Source organism: Antedon mediterranea, chromosome 10 (assembly GCF_964355755.1).
Source record: "Antedon mediterranea chromosome 10, ecAntMedi1.1, whole genome shotgun sequence".
NCBI lineage: Eukaryota > Metazoa > Echinodermata > Crinoidea > Comatulida > Antedonidae > Antedon > Antedon mediterranea.
Window position 1 is genome coordinate 679,488 of NC_092679.1, and position 16,058 is coordinate 695,545.

The following is a 16,058-nucleotide window of genomic DNA, read 5'->3' on the forward strand; positions in this document are numbered from 1 at the left end:
ATTTAAATCTTTGAGCGCCTGTGAGCTAGAGTCATACCTAGATGTATGTGTAATTATTTTAGCCGCTCTATTTTGGAGTACTTGGAGTTTATATTTGAGGGTTTGGTTACAACGACCCCATACTACATTGCAGTAGTCAAAATGGTGGGCTATGATAGATTTGTACATTAATGATTGAATATTTTGAGGGAAAATATTGCTGCATTTTTTTTAGATAGTACAGACCTGATATTACTTTATTTTTCACCTGATCTATTTGTTTATGTCATTTTAAATTTTCATCAATAATGACACCTAAATGTTTACAGTTATTTACTTTTTCAAGTTTTGTACCGTCTATATTAATATTAATATCCATGTTAATCAATTTATTTAATTTTTGATGTGTTCCTAAAATCATATATTCAGTCTTTTTAATGTTTAGACTTAATTTGTTACTTGCTAACCATAGTTGTACATGTTTTAGATCAGTATTTACTTTGCTTATTATATCGTGTATGTCTTTAGATGCATAATATAACGCAGTGTCATCTGCGTACATGCTTACATTTACATGGGAAACTGAGTTAGGTAGATCATTAATATACATGATAAATAGAAGGGGCCCTAATATTGATCCCTGAGGGATTCCACAAACACTATTAGACTTTACCGAATCAACATTGTTAATATTAGTAATATGTGTACGATTTGTTAAATAATTTTCAAACCATTTGATAACATGATTAGCAAAATTAAAATTGTGTAGTTTTTATTAGTATCTGGTGATTAACAGTGTCGAAAGCTTTTTTGAGATCAAGCATTATTAATCCTATGTATTTACCATTTTCAATACTGTCAATCCAATCTTCAGTTATATTTATTAATGCCGATGATGTCGTAATTTGGCCTAAATCCAGATTGTTGATTGTATAATTTAGGGTTGATTTGTGAATAGAGTTGGTCAAAATAATTTTCGATAAAATTGGTAGTACAGAAATTGGCCTGTAGTTAGATGGTTCACTTTGGTCGCCATTTTAAAAAATTGGGCATATTCGTGCATTTTTCCATTTACTTAAAAATGTAATGGGTTGTACAATTGAGTTGATTGCTAATTTTATTAGTTTAGCAGGAATTTCATCAGTTCCTGTAGCCTTTTTGTCAGATAATGATAAAATTTGTTTGTATACATATTCTTCGTCAACAAATGTGAAATTTATTTTGTCTTCACCTTGATTTGGGTATTCATAATTTACATGGTTATTTTTAAATTGAGGAATTTGTTTAGCTAGGTTAGGTCCTATGTTTGCAAAAAACTCATTTAAAGTATTAGCTATCTTGTAAGAATCTATTTCAAGGCCATTTATTGTATTCATACTACTTATAATACTTTTTTTATTCTTAGATGGTACAATATATCTTATGTTTTTCCAGATTGTTTTGGAATCTTTTGTATTTAATTGTTCAGAGAAATAATCCTTTTTTGATTTCCTGATATCGTAATTTACTTTGTTTTTTAATTCACGGTATTCGTTCCATAATTGAGGACAATTTTCTTTATTCGCTCTTTTTTTCATTGAGTCACGTTTTCGCATTTGTAATATTACATTTTTTGTGAGCCATGGGCTATCTTTATTTCGAACCCGTTTTTTCTTTAAAGGTACATGTTTATTAACAATTTGTAAAAACTTGTCTTCAAAAAACTGCAGAGCGTCATTCACATTGTGTATGAAGTTATTTCATGCCAATTTACATTTAACATATCAATTTGTAGTTTTTCCTCATCAAGGTTATTATAGTTCCTTTTTGTTTTATATTTATGGTTATGTTTTGGTTTTTCTTCTTTACCAATGATAGCTGAATGATCACTAATTCCTGTGTTAAGTACACCCGAGGAAGAAATTCGGTTTGGAAAGGATGTATAAAAATGATCAATCAGAGTTTTACTTTGTTTTGTTATCCTTGTCGGTTCAGTTATAATTTGTGTTAGAAAATGGTTATTAGTTAATAGTGTTTTTAATTATTAACTAAATATAAAAACTCAAATCCAATTCAGCTTTTAAAGAACGTAAATGTGCTTTTTACACCTTACAAATATTTAAATATATAATAAATATAATATTTAGGTAAATTACTAAAACAATAACTCAACCAAAGAGAGACGTTGGTTCACAAAGAAAACAATACATTTTTTATAAATAGTTGCAATGTAATTGTAAGGCATTGTGTGTTTTTCCTAACTTAATTCATAACTTTATTTTGATGAAACAACTTGAATAAAAGGAAACCTTCAATGGAAATCTCCAAATCTGTTTACATTCAAAATTCTTTAAATATTTTTTTATTTCAATTTTTTTTCAATTTTTCCCTCTCCATAAACAAAAGCAAACACCCTTACTAAGAGATCACAACCCATAATAACAAAAACAAAAGATAAAGTAGAAAGAAACTGTCCGAGCAATGGTATTCCTTAACAATACGCGGCGTCCCCTGTTGATCCTGTCATGGTCTATTTATACAGGCATTTTAAATTTTAAAATTAAATATCTGATTTCCTTCCATCCTCGTATCACATTCTTCATCCATCTTTCATTTCTTTAAAGGTTCTTGATCTCTTCCTCTAACCCTAACTTACCCACACACTTCCTCTCATTACTGCCCCACTATTCTACCCTCTCAATACATACTACATCAACTTACTACATGGTTACAAGCCTTTACAAGGGATCATACACAGGATATGTGCACTTCAGTTAGGATTAAGTCTCACTTCCTTGAAATATAAACCAACAGACCTTATGATGTTAGCATGAGCTAATTATTAGTTCTAAAATACCGATGTATAAACATCACACTGAGGTCACAAGAAACCTCAACATGTAATGCTTTAAAATAATTAATCATTGCTTAAAAGGAGATGATACAGGGATCATAACAGACATTGCCAATAAACCACAAACAGGAAAAAAAACATAATGCTGAACAAAATTTATTCAAGGATGCCGATTATTTTAAAGCAAATCATTGCAAATAATAATTGCTGTACAGGAAAAATATATACTGTTGTATGCTTATACCTGTATTTTAAAAATAAGAAATGGTAATGCTTGCCATAGAATAGTATTAGGCTACTGCACTAGTCACCATACTATAGTAGTAATACAACTGTAGCCTAAAGCTTGGTTCCCACTAGGATGCAATGCAAGGACGTAGATGCAACACAAGCAAGTTGACCAATCACACGTCAAATCACTTTGCGTTGCGTCCTAGAGAGAACCGTGCTTTACTCTATACAATACTACTATTACTCTACTAGCCATACTCTAGTAGTACAGTACTAGCCATACCTGTACTACTGCTGTACTAGCCATACTCTAGTAGTACAGTACTAGCCATACCTGTACTACTGCTGTACTAGCCATACTCTAGTAGTACAGTACTAGCCATACCTGTACTACTGCTGTACTAGCCATACTCTAGTAGTACAGTACTAGCCATACCTGTACTACTGCTGTACTAGCCATACTCTAGTAGTACAGTACTAGCCATACCTGTACTACTACTGTACTAGCCATACTCTAGTAGTACAGTACTAGCCATACCTGTACTACTGCTGTACTAGCCATACTCTAGTAGTACAGTACTAGCCATACCTGTACTACTGCTGTACTAACCATACTCTAGTAGTACAGTACTAGCCATACCTGTACTACTGCTGTACTAACCATACTCTAGTAGTACAGTACTAGCCATACCTGTACTACTGCTGTACTAGCCATACTCTAGTAGTACAGTACTAGCCATACCTGTACTACTGCTGTAGTAGCCATACTCCAGTAGTACAGTACTAGCCATACCTGTACTACTGCTGTACTAGCCATACTCTAGTAGTACAGTACTAGCCATACCTGTACTACTGCTGTACTAGCCATACTCTAGTAGTACAGTACTAGCCATACCTGTACTACTGCTGTACTAGCCATACTCTAGTAGTACAGTACTAGCCATACCTGTACAACTGCTGTACTAGCCATACTCTAGTAGTACAGTACTAGCCATACCTGTACTACTACTGCTGTAGTAGCCATACTCTAGTACAGTATTACTAGTACTCAACTCTAGTATCTGTACTACTACTACTACTGTACTAGCCATACCTGTACTACTGCTGTACTAGCCATACTCTAGTAGTACAGTACTAGCCATACCTGTACTACTACTACTGTAGTAGCCATACTCTAGTACAGTATTACTAGTACTCAACTCTAGTATCTGTACTACTACTACTACTACTACTACTGTACTAGTCATACTCCAGTACCTGTACTACACTCACCATTTTCAGAGTCTTCCCAAAGAGCAGAAACCTTTCCAACAAATGGTGGTTCTCTTCGTATTCCTGACCTCAATAAGATACAGTCACTTTCGCTGATGACATCATGTTTACGCTTTATAGAGTGGAAGCACATCTTTTTGACTGGAGGTTGATCCACCTGAAAATATTACAATTACAACAACATTTAAACGAACTACTGTACTAAACACAGTACAGTCAACTCTCCCAATACCTGATTTTTCTTAAGGTCCAAGGTCCCAAATTCATTTTTAACATAAATTTACACATTCCGAATAAAAAAAAAAAAAACTTTAAGTAAAAATTTATGAAAACCCATTCACATTTGATGAGGAATAACGTATATTTATAATCTCTACAATATTCTTAAAATCACGTTAATTTTAACCATTTTAACTATCATTATAATATACCGCAAACAATTTACATCTCCGACAATTTTCCTATAAAATATTCTAATGTTATTATGTTTAACTTGTAGCCTCCAATTCAATACAGTAGCTATGTACATAGGCAATTCTTGCAAGTAGTTACTATTGCATCGACTAAAATACATTTTTAAAACAGACGTAAACTGACAAATTATTAAGTTTGCAATTGACTTGTGGGATTGACGGCTTTGCCTTATTAGTCTCCGGGGTACAGATGTGTAATGTTTACAGCTCTTTAACCAACATTCTAAAGGTCATTTGTTTAAAATATACCAACATTTAGAAATAAGAATACTTATTGTTTATTTCTAGCTATTTATGTTTGCAAAGTCAACATAGTTAATAAATTTAGATTAAGAAATGCAATATTTCGACCTTTAAAATGTCATCATAATCATTTTGATGTTGACATCATTTGAATGCCTATTTCTCTCTCATTGTTTATTGTTATTTTTGTTTAGTTGTATTTTTGTATATTTTTATGAATGTTTGACTAAAATGCAAGCTCTTGTAATTTATTTTGTCTTTAATGTCTTCTGAATATCACAAAACTAAGTGTCGAGTGGTTGAACCCATAATGATTTTTCAGTGTGATGTTATCTTCTTAATCAATTATTGATAAGGGCCTATTATTGTGGCACACAGTTGGATTTTGTGTACTTAGTGTGAATTGTTTGGAAAACAATTTGTTTTACATTAACATGGACATGATTACTAGACATGTACTATAATTTAACAACATAATAGAGTACAAGCAATGGAATAACAGTAATTAATTCATGTATACAGTGATGCATGATTAATATTATAATTTCTTTACAAAAAATTATAAATATAAATCATTCTTTGTTAAGTAGTCTTTCGCTTTCATTTTGAATAAATATTATTAAAGTCATTATGTCATTAACATACAACGACCGAGCTGCACACATCAAATCGTTCTATTGACATTTTTCAGTTTAAAAAATAACTTTTAATTAAAATTCCCTAGTTCTAGTGATTTAGAAAACTTATCTTCACTGTGATACATTTTACTTTTAAAAAAAAACAGGTGAGGGGTTGGGGTGTATATCCAAGACTTGACAAACTAGAGGGATGTTCAAAAACATACCTGATAAGATATAAGTCTTTCGCGTGGCTGTCCGACACCTTTCCATCCGTTCGTTGACCTTCGTCTTGCGATCTTTGCGGCATTCTGTGTTGGTTTGCGTCCAGGTCTGCCTTTCATTGGTATACTGCTTGTTGCTATACCATTATCTTTTAATTTATCAAGTGAAAGAAAAAAAGTTAAATCCACTGTATTCAATACGTCAAAATGATATTTTGCCCATAAGAAAAATAAAGATACATTAGTCTACGACTGTATGTCAACATTATTCTACTGCAGTTACTGCAGTAACTACATTTGTTTACTCTTTAAGCTGCTTATACAATATAGTGGTCAAGTTTGTTTTGTTCTCACAACATCTCATGCCTGTACCATCTCATATTGTAATAATTATATCTCCACTCATAATGATAAGTAGCCTACAGTAGATTCTATTTAATCAATTTAATAATTTGTTTTGTTCTCTCATCTAATACCTGTACCATCTCATTCATACTGTACAGTAATAATTATATCTCCACTCATATTAAATGATAAGTAGCCTACAGTAGATTCTATTTAATCAATCCATTTAGTAGTCACATTGTATCTCAAAATTTTACCAAAAAACGGAAATGATTGATTATCATTTACAGTATAGTGTACTTCACAGGTTGTCCTTAATTTCTTAAAAAATTTCCAATTTTTATGTCATGAAAAAACTGTAAGGAAATTAATGAAAAGTAGAGTAGTTCAATAATTTCATTGGATTAAATTTGCTTGACTAATTTATAGTAGAAAAATAGAATAGAAATTGATGTAACTTACAAATTTTCTTGACAACACAATTATTCAAAGTATTTCCATTATTTTGCTGGCTTGTTCTATTCTTTGTAATTGGTCCATTGAGTGATGCACTCTTTTTAGCCCTCCCATCAGCTGTACTTAACCCAACATTAGTACTTAGTGCTGACTTTGCACTTAAAATCATTTGCTTATTGGTAACAGGTGAGGTCGCAATACCGTTCTCAACATCATGCGTAGTAGTAGCATCACTTTTACTCCCTTTTCGTCCTCTAATTCCTGGTGATTTCTTTAACGGTTCGTCCTTTTCATATAAAAGATAAACTTTAGTTTCCGCCGTAAGGCTAGCAATTCGTCGCTTCCGTTTCCTAGGTTCTATATCCGCATATTTCTGAGACAATTGCCTCTTTTTTACGGTTTTCGATAAATCAACATTTTCTTCGCAAACCGACAAATTGCATTGATTTTGTTTATTGGAGTCTTTGTGTAAATCACTTTTATCACATTTAATATCATCCAATTTGTTAGAATTCAAGTTCGTCTCATCCATTACCATTTCTAATGAAGTGGACGATTTATTGAATAAAATCTCATTATCCACGGGTTCAAACAGATCGCTAATATCATCCTGCGTGTCGTTACCAATATCAGTAACCTTGTCTTGTTTGTCAATACTTTTCTTATTATCTCCATCCATATTATTTTTCACACATACCTCTTTTCCATTTTGTACAACTCCATTTTGCTTACGATTATAAGATGCACTATTTTTCTTGCTTGGCTCATGCATCATAAAACTATTGTGAGTGAACGTTCTTCTCGGGTCACCAAGTATGACCTCCGAATATGTTGTTATTCTCCCAACCGAAACCCTATTTCCAATTGGATGACACGATTTATATTCTAACAATTCCGGTGAATGATTTTTTTCTGCACTTTTTTCTGTTACTTGGAGACTTGATTGACAGTTATGATTGATGTCATATTTAGTTGGACATTTTTTGTGATGGGCAGCCGGATTGTCATCTGCCTTGCGTCGTTTTATCGGCACAACATTTTTTGGCTCAACATCCTCCACAAAGTTTATTTTTCGCTTAAGGTTATCACTCACCGCATGAGGTTTAATTTTTTTCACATGAAGTTTTGAGTCCGAAATGCAGCGTCTTCCGGGTGACGCTGTCGGATTTGAAAGTTTTGCATCGCCATTTTGCACATCTGTAACTTTTGATAACTTGCAACCTGAGTTCCGACGATTTTGCACATTATTTTTCCCTTTCGGACTGTTCCGTCGTGCTGCCGGTTCCGGAGAAACTTGATTTAGTAGTTGTTCTTGCTCCGTAGACAAAGACCCATTCATCTGACTGTCAGTGGAACTATTGCTTGATGTCTGAAACGAAACACAAATCGACGTCACCTTGAATAACGGAAAGTGAGGAAATTGAGGATTACCCAAGGGGTATAATATTACTATAGAGTATCAAAGTTCTTTTGCTGATAAAATAAAAACTATTATTCTGAGTGTTCAGTTTATATCCCTAATACTCCAGACATTAAAAAGATCATTTTTATCACTTCATCTTTAAACTCCTCTTAAGATCATTTTTATCATTTCATCTTTAAACTCCTCTCAAATCTTAACAGTTTTTCACTAACATGCTACAGTAGTAGTATTGAAATAATTATGACAAATTTAGTCAAGTTATCATGACAAAATAAGTTGAGTACATCTTACGTTTGATCAATTCATTTTAAGGATAATTAAAATTATTATAAGACCAACATACTGTATAAGTGATGGAATACAGAGTATACTCATGCAGACCAACATACTGTATAAGTGATGGAATACAGAGTATACTCATGCAGGCCACTTTCTTTTAGCAGACAAACTGGGGAAAGGTAGTTTAACCTTTTAATTTTTTTTTTTTGCTGTGTGTCCTATTCAAACCAATTCAGCAGTTATAAGTGTTGTTATACGCTAAAAGTTAAAACTAATGGCTTCTCTTGCCGAGACACTGTGCTCTTAAAGGACCTACAGTATGTCGGTGTATCCATGCAAGTTATGCATGAAATAGACTACATTGTTCTATAATAAAAAAAACTGCTGATCCATTGGGAATTATAGATAATCCATCAGGAATTGTAAACAGATTTAATGACACTCGTCGGAAATGGTCAAATTAAGTATGACAATGAAACCATGTTGTAATCATTTTGTATCAAAACCAAATCAAGTTCTAGTGTAAATAAAATCTTTATTTTTATCGATGTTTTTGTTGTTGCACACTGAACAAATAAGCATTAAATAAATTACTTAAAAGATTCAATGGAATTTCCTACTTGATTTTAAACGGAAAAACAAACAAGGATGAATATACAAAATGATAGCTAATGATTTTAAAAGTACAATATAAAAGCACAAAGCATGTTGTCATACTGTAGTTTTACTTCCGTTCTATTTCATTATCGACTAATTGTTTCATCATCATTACACATAGTAAGTCAATAAAATTAGTTATTAGTTCATACAATATTTCCCTTCTTACATCATCAAGTTTACCTCCATGGTGGCAGTATCTCATTAAAATGCTACCCAAAATGTATAACATTGGTGGGGGTGGGAGTGTGGTGGGGGGAAGAGATTGAAAGTTGTTTAATAGAATGTTATGTTAATTATTTGATTTGGTTTTATCTTCTTTTCTTTGCCATTATACTTTTCTGCAAGTACATTTTTTTCTTCTTAATATTATTATTGTGAAGGATGCACCTTTGTGTTAAGTGTAAATCCAAATATATAAAAAAATGACATCCATGCACAATGGCAGCTGCATTAAAATAGGGGAGGGAGATTTCAGATGGTGGAGGTGTTCAAGGGGGGGGGGGGGTGTTTCATGATATCTTTGATCCCCTGTGACCCCCTACTTCTGAAGAGCCAACACATTTACAGTGTAGATATTTTACATTGAATTGACTTAATTCATAGCTTTGTATTAAATGAAAGTTTGTCCCATTAATTTTGGTATTAATAGTAAAACAGTCTTCTTCACTTTTGTCTTACTTACTTAGTGTATGGATGCAGATGTCTTAAGTACATACCTTAAGCAGTTAGGAAATGACACATTGACCAGATATTAATTGAAACCATCATACTGATGTTATATGGTATGATGATGATGATGATGCCTTTAGGTGATGTTGTTAACGACACACTACCTAGAAGCTTAATATCATTAATATGAAGCGTAAGAATAATAATACAGTGTACAATACTATAGCTAACAACTATTCATATTATACTAGGAATTTGGTCAAAATACTCATTTACAAAAACCTTCATCTCACACAAGAGATTTTAATTCATTTATGTATTTTATCTCGCAAAAACTAAACAAAAATCAAATGAAATATCACTATTTTTATAGCCGATACCCACCCTTAAAAAACCCTGTATTACACTACAGACTGCATATTATATAATAAGTATTATTTAGTTAAAACTACTAAAATTTAATTAGCAATGTGGGTTTTATTTGGATGGAGCATAATTAAAGGGAGAAAACGATGCAAAAAAACATATTATGTTTCTCTCATACATTACAAGAAAAGCAACTGTTAGTGTCACATGATTATTTAATGCTTCATTTAAAACCATCCAAATAATAGAGACATGTTTATTATGTAACTGTACTTTGTTTAGCCATGCCTCATATGCATATCACATGATTATTTAATGCTTCATTTAAAACCATCCAAATAATAGAGACATGTTTATTATGTAACTGTACTTTGTTTATAGCCATGCCTCATACGCATATCACATGATTATTTAATGCTTCATTTAAAACCATCCAAATAATAGAGACATGTTTATTATGTAACTGTACTTTGTTTATAGCCATGCCTCATACGCATATCACATGATTATTTAATACTTCATTTAAAACCATCCAAATAATAGAGACCTGTTTATTATTTAACTGTACTTTGTTTATAGCCATGCCTCATACGCATATCACATGATTATTTAATACTTCATTTAAAACCATCCAAATAATAGAGACATGTTTATTATTTAACTGTACTTTGTTTATAGCCATGCCTCATACGCATATCAAATGATTATTTAATACTTCATTTAAAACCATCCAAATAATAGAGACATGTTTATTATGTAACTGTACTTTGTTTATAGCCATGCCTCATACGCATATCACATGATTATTTAATACTTCATTTAAAACCATCCAAATAATAGAGACATGTTTATTATGTAACTGTACTTTGTTTATAGCCATGCCTCATACGCATATCACATGATTATTTAATACTTCATTTAAAACCATCCAAATAATAGAGACATGTTTATTATTTAACTGTACTTTGTTTATAGCCATGCCTCATACGCATATCACATGATTATTTAATACTTCAATTAAAACCATCCAAATAATAGAGACATGTTTATTATTTAACTGTACTTTGTTTATAGCCATGCCTCATACGCATATCACATGATTATTTAATACTTCATTTAAAACCATCCAAATAATAGAGACATGTTTATTATTTAACTGTACTTTGTTTATAGCCATGCCTCATACGCATATCACATGATTATTTAATACTTCATTTAAAACCATCCAAATAATAGAGACCTGTTTATTATTTAACTGTACTTTGTTTATAGCCATGCCTCATACGCATATCACATGATTATTTAATACTTCATTTAAAACCATCCAAATAATAGAGACCTGTTTATTATTTAACTGTACTGTGTTTATAGCCATGCCTCATATGTATATCACATGATTATTTAATACTTCATTCAAAACCATCCAAATAATAGAGACATGTTTATTATTTAACTGTACTTTGTTTATAGCCATGCCTCATACGCATATCACATGATTATTAGTGCCCTGTCATTACATCATCATTAGTAATTGCTCTTTAACTAGTTTTCATGAGATATTGGCCTTAATTGGACTATACCATTAAATAGATGGGGATAAGATTATATTTGTTAAAGGTTACTGTAGAATTCTAATTAAATTTAAACTTTGTTTCCATCGAAGTATTACGCAAATATTTTCATTACAAAATATAAAGCTTCTTAAAAATGATTGCATATAATAATAATAATATTTATACAGATAAAACTATTACTATATTACTACTACTATTTAGATTTTATTGCCGATGAAAATAAATGTGTTGTTAATTAATATTAAGGTCGGTATCACTCATCATTTGAACAAGAATAATGATGAATTGAGCCAACAAACTGAATATCATTCTATTACCATTCATTCATTCATCAGTGGATTATTAATTTCATTTATTGTCATCTGCATATAAAATATACATAGAAATTATGTTTGCTCGGAGATATACAAAACCAGATACAATATGTCACATCACTATCGTAACAGACCAATTTATCACTATATTATTAAGACTTCAGAAACTTAAGTGAAATCAATGTAATTAAATACTTTTAATTGTATTTCTAAGCATTTTGCATTGGTGTCGCTTAGCAGCAATGCAATTGTAGGTTTACATTGAGTAAAAATAAATCATTCTCCATTTTGAATTATTCCAGATTATTGGTTGAATTCCAATACCTAAATAGTTAATCATGTTTAAACAACAAAAAAAGAATTAGGAATTATGAAATTAACTGATAGCTTGGACAACTTATAAAAACTAAAATGAATAAAAATGTTTACTTATTACTTTCAAACAGAATAGGATAATGAATTTGAACAAAAAAGATATTCTTAGATTTTGGTAAGCCAATCTTCCACCACTATAGTATTACTTCCTTCCAAGAATCAAAATGTAGTAAAGATAGGCTTACACTATCCAACAGCACAATAAATAAAATAAATCACTTAAAAATACCATTAAAAACTCCATTTTGAACACGTCGTTCTTGAATCGAAGCATGCTACCAGGAACGTACCACCAGTGACTATGATACCATCAGATTTAAGAACACAATTTAGCTGATGCTAAGTACTTAATATCATAACCATCAGTGCTATATTAGCAACAGGAAGAAAATTAATGGTAGCTTAGTACATGCTTAGTACCCTTTAAAATATTCTGTAAAGTCTCAAGGGAAGGAAACAATAGTATTAGCAAAGCAGTGGGGTGTTTCCTTAATAGATGGGTTATTAGACCAACCCTAAAGCAGGATACAGTTACTATCAAGAACAAGATAATAATATAAATGAAGATGTCTTTTCAATTCAAAGTTTCCTTTCATTTGGCCTCAATAGCACACCATAGGCAGGAAGTATTCAATTAGCAGCACCACACTCAACTCAAATACTCATTTCAAATACTCATTCTATTGTAGCATTTTAATCATACGGTAGTTGTATACTTATATCATCGCTAAAGGCTACAAATTGTAGGTCTATTACAGTCAAGATTAGCGTAATGTATCACACATCTTATAACGCTGAACCTTATTGGTTGAAAACGGTCTTATCTAACCGTTAGACGCTGATGTAATTCAGAATTTGTTCTATATATGAGGCATCTTGATTGAATAAAGGAAACAAATTTAATTCTTATAACATTCAATCTCAACACCCTAATTTTTCTCTGTAGTTTATAACTCTATTGGTGTGAAGAAAGTCTAAACTTAAGTACCCCCATTAAGATAACTGTACCTTGAAGGCCATGTATTATCAAGATTAGATACAATTTAACTTCAAGTACCCTACTGTAAATTATTTAATGTGATATCAATTTAAGATACTATATTTACTGTAGGCTAACATATTACATTATTCATAATTTTTTACAATTAAATCATTTTAGAAATGCCTAAAGTAAAATTCATAATGAAAGCTCGGCAAATTTGATACATATTATAGTTTAAGCATTCTTACACATATTTTTGTATAGCAAATTAATAATTACATATCTTCTTCATGTGTAATCAATAAAGATTTTGACCTTTGGAGTTAAGCCTACTGAATATCATATACATATAGATTTTGGTATAGTATTGTATCAGTAACAGTGACGAGATACCAGAGAAAATTACAGTATAAGCAGGGAGTTGTTACTCCCTGGTATAAGTATATACTTAATTTGATTTGCTTAGATTTTAGATGAAGTATACTACAACACCTGTATTGAAGTACTACCAGTAGGTGATGCTGATACCAAAGAAAATTCCAGTATCGGTACTTAATTGGATTATAATTAAGTATGCAATACAAAAGTGTGATGATTCCACTTATCTTTACTAAATAAATATATTTAATTAACCAAAGTTTTTAAGAATCATTTCTTTTTCATATACATCAACCAAATCATTTCAAAGGAAGAACTTTCAACGGTTCTAGAAAAACTGGAGATGGATTTTGCCTTTAATTAGAAACACAATAAGTCAATTAAATAAACAATGCATTCATTAGACATAACAAATGGCAATAGCAATCCCTATGGACAAAGTAGTCAATGAAATTAATGAACAAGATATGCGAATTATCTAGTTAACTTGTAGTCTGTAGCTACTATCACATTACATACTCCCTTAATATCTGGGTCACTTTTATTCCCAAACTTTAAAATGAGTGTACAGTAATAACATTTGTTTTATTTAGTTAGTTTATTATTAGTTATAATAATTATAAACCAGAATATTAAAAATAGACAATAAATATGTTTATGTTTCAATTTTTGTTCAAGAAATTATTAAAGCCACTATCAAACTTTATGTGACAAAATAATGTGTCCATGGCAGTGATATGGCCAAATATGGCAGTGATATGCCCAAATATGGAAGTGATATGCCCAAATATGGAAGTGATATGGTCAAATATGGCAGTGATATGGTCAAATATGGTAGTGATATGACATCATCATGTCCATATTTGGGCACATCACATTTTTTTGACACATAAAGTTTGATAGTGTAGACAAGGCTTTAGGCAATTAATTTTTTTCTAACAAAATTTTTTAATTAATTGTTTCCATTAATTACAATCTTCACACCTTCTAAGTTTCAATATAGTATTATAACAGTTTACCAACTGCCTACTTTGCTCTTCTGTTCGCTTATCATCACTTTATCGCCATAGAAACATATTATCTACATTTCAATCTACAGGGGATATGTGGTATCCTAGCAACATGACAAAGAAGATTAATTATTTATATAAGTATAAAAGGATGTAAAGTGGCTAAGTTTGACAACAGATAGTTTAACAAGTCAATATGATAGCTACAGGCAATTATACCAATGACTGTACAATAATCCTACAATACACATTATTCGGAATGTTTATATTTTGCAAAGAAAAGGATGAATAAATTTCATACAGTATATATTATTTTATTTCAAATATTTGAAACTATAAAAATGAAAATACATTTTGTTGCTAATATAACTAGACCTGCTAATTTCTGTAATTCAACTTCTTATAGAATAATTTTTTGGGAAAAATGTGCTTACTGCACTTATGGTGGTTGAGTTGTTAGTTTATATATTAAGACTAGTGGGGAAAAGAGTAAATATCAAGCCTCAGAGTACTAGATATTATATATTAAGAGTAGTGGGAAAAAGAGTAAATATCAAGCCTGAGACTACTAGATATTATATATTAAGACTAGTGGGGAAAAGCGTAAATATCAAGCCTCAGAGTACTAGATATTATATATTAAGAGTAGTGGGAAAAAGAGTAAATATCAAGCCTGAGACTACTAGATATTATATATTAAGACTAGTGGGGAAAAGAGTAAATATCAAGCCTGAGAGTACTAGATATTATATATTAAGACTAGTGGGGAAAAGAGTAAATATCAAGCCCGAGAGTCCTAGATATTATATATTACGACTAGTGGGGAAAAGAGTAAATATCAAGCCTGAGAGTCCTAGATATTATATTAAGACTAGTGGGGAAAAGAGTAAATATCAAGCCTGAGACTACTAGATATTATATATTAAGAGTAGTGGGAAAAAGAGTAAATATCAAGCCCGAGACTACTACCGTACTAGATATTCTAAAGAAGAGAAATAAAAGAGTACATAGCATATTTAAAAACAATTATTACAGTGAATGAAAATTACATTATAAATCAACTTAAATATTATGTGCAGTTTTGATACATTCTATCTTATTGTTAATGAAACCTCTCATCAACAGAATTAGGTCAAGTTATATTGTAATTTCTTAGAATTGGGTCAATTTGATCGGGTAATTATCAGATAAGTAAACACAAAAATTAATTAAGTTAGCCAATTAAACGACTAGACAGTAACCGTGGGATGCAACATAAGTAGTGCCACCTAGTGACCAAAATCATTTTTTTCTTATAAACTTTATTTGCAGACTGTGATTGCAATCTGCAAGAAAAGATGAGGGAATGAAGGCAA

The 16,058-nt window shown here is 31.1% G+C and overlaps 1 protein-coding gene across 1 annotated transcript in view; it reads right to left on the reverse strand.

The window, feature by feature from the left end:
- Positions 1-16,058, reverse strand: part of LOC140060499 (uncharacterized) — a 32,194-nt gene that overhangs the window by 5,537 nt on the left and 10,599 nt on the right. The window contains exons 2-4 of the mRNA XM_072106746.1: positions 6,680-8,042; positions 5,876-6,021; positions 4,316-4,472 (exon numbers count right to left, since the gene is read on the reverse strand). Of these exons, the coding sequence (XP_071962847.1) occupies positions 4,316-4,472; positions 5,876-6,021; positions 6,680-8,042 (1,666 nt within the window). The remainder of the gene's footprint in view (positions 1-4,315; positions 4,473-5,875; positions 6,022-6,679; positions 8,043-16,058) is intronic.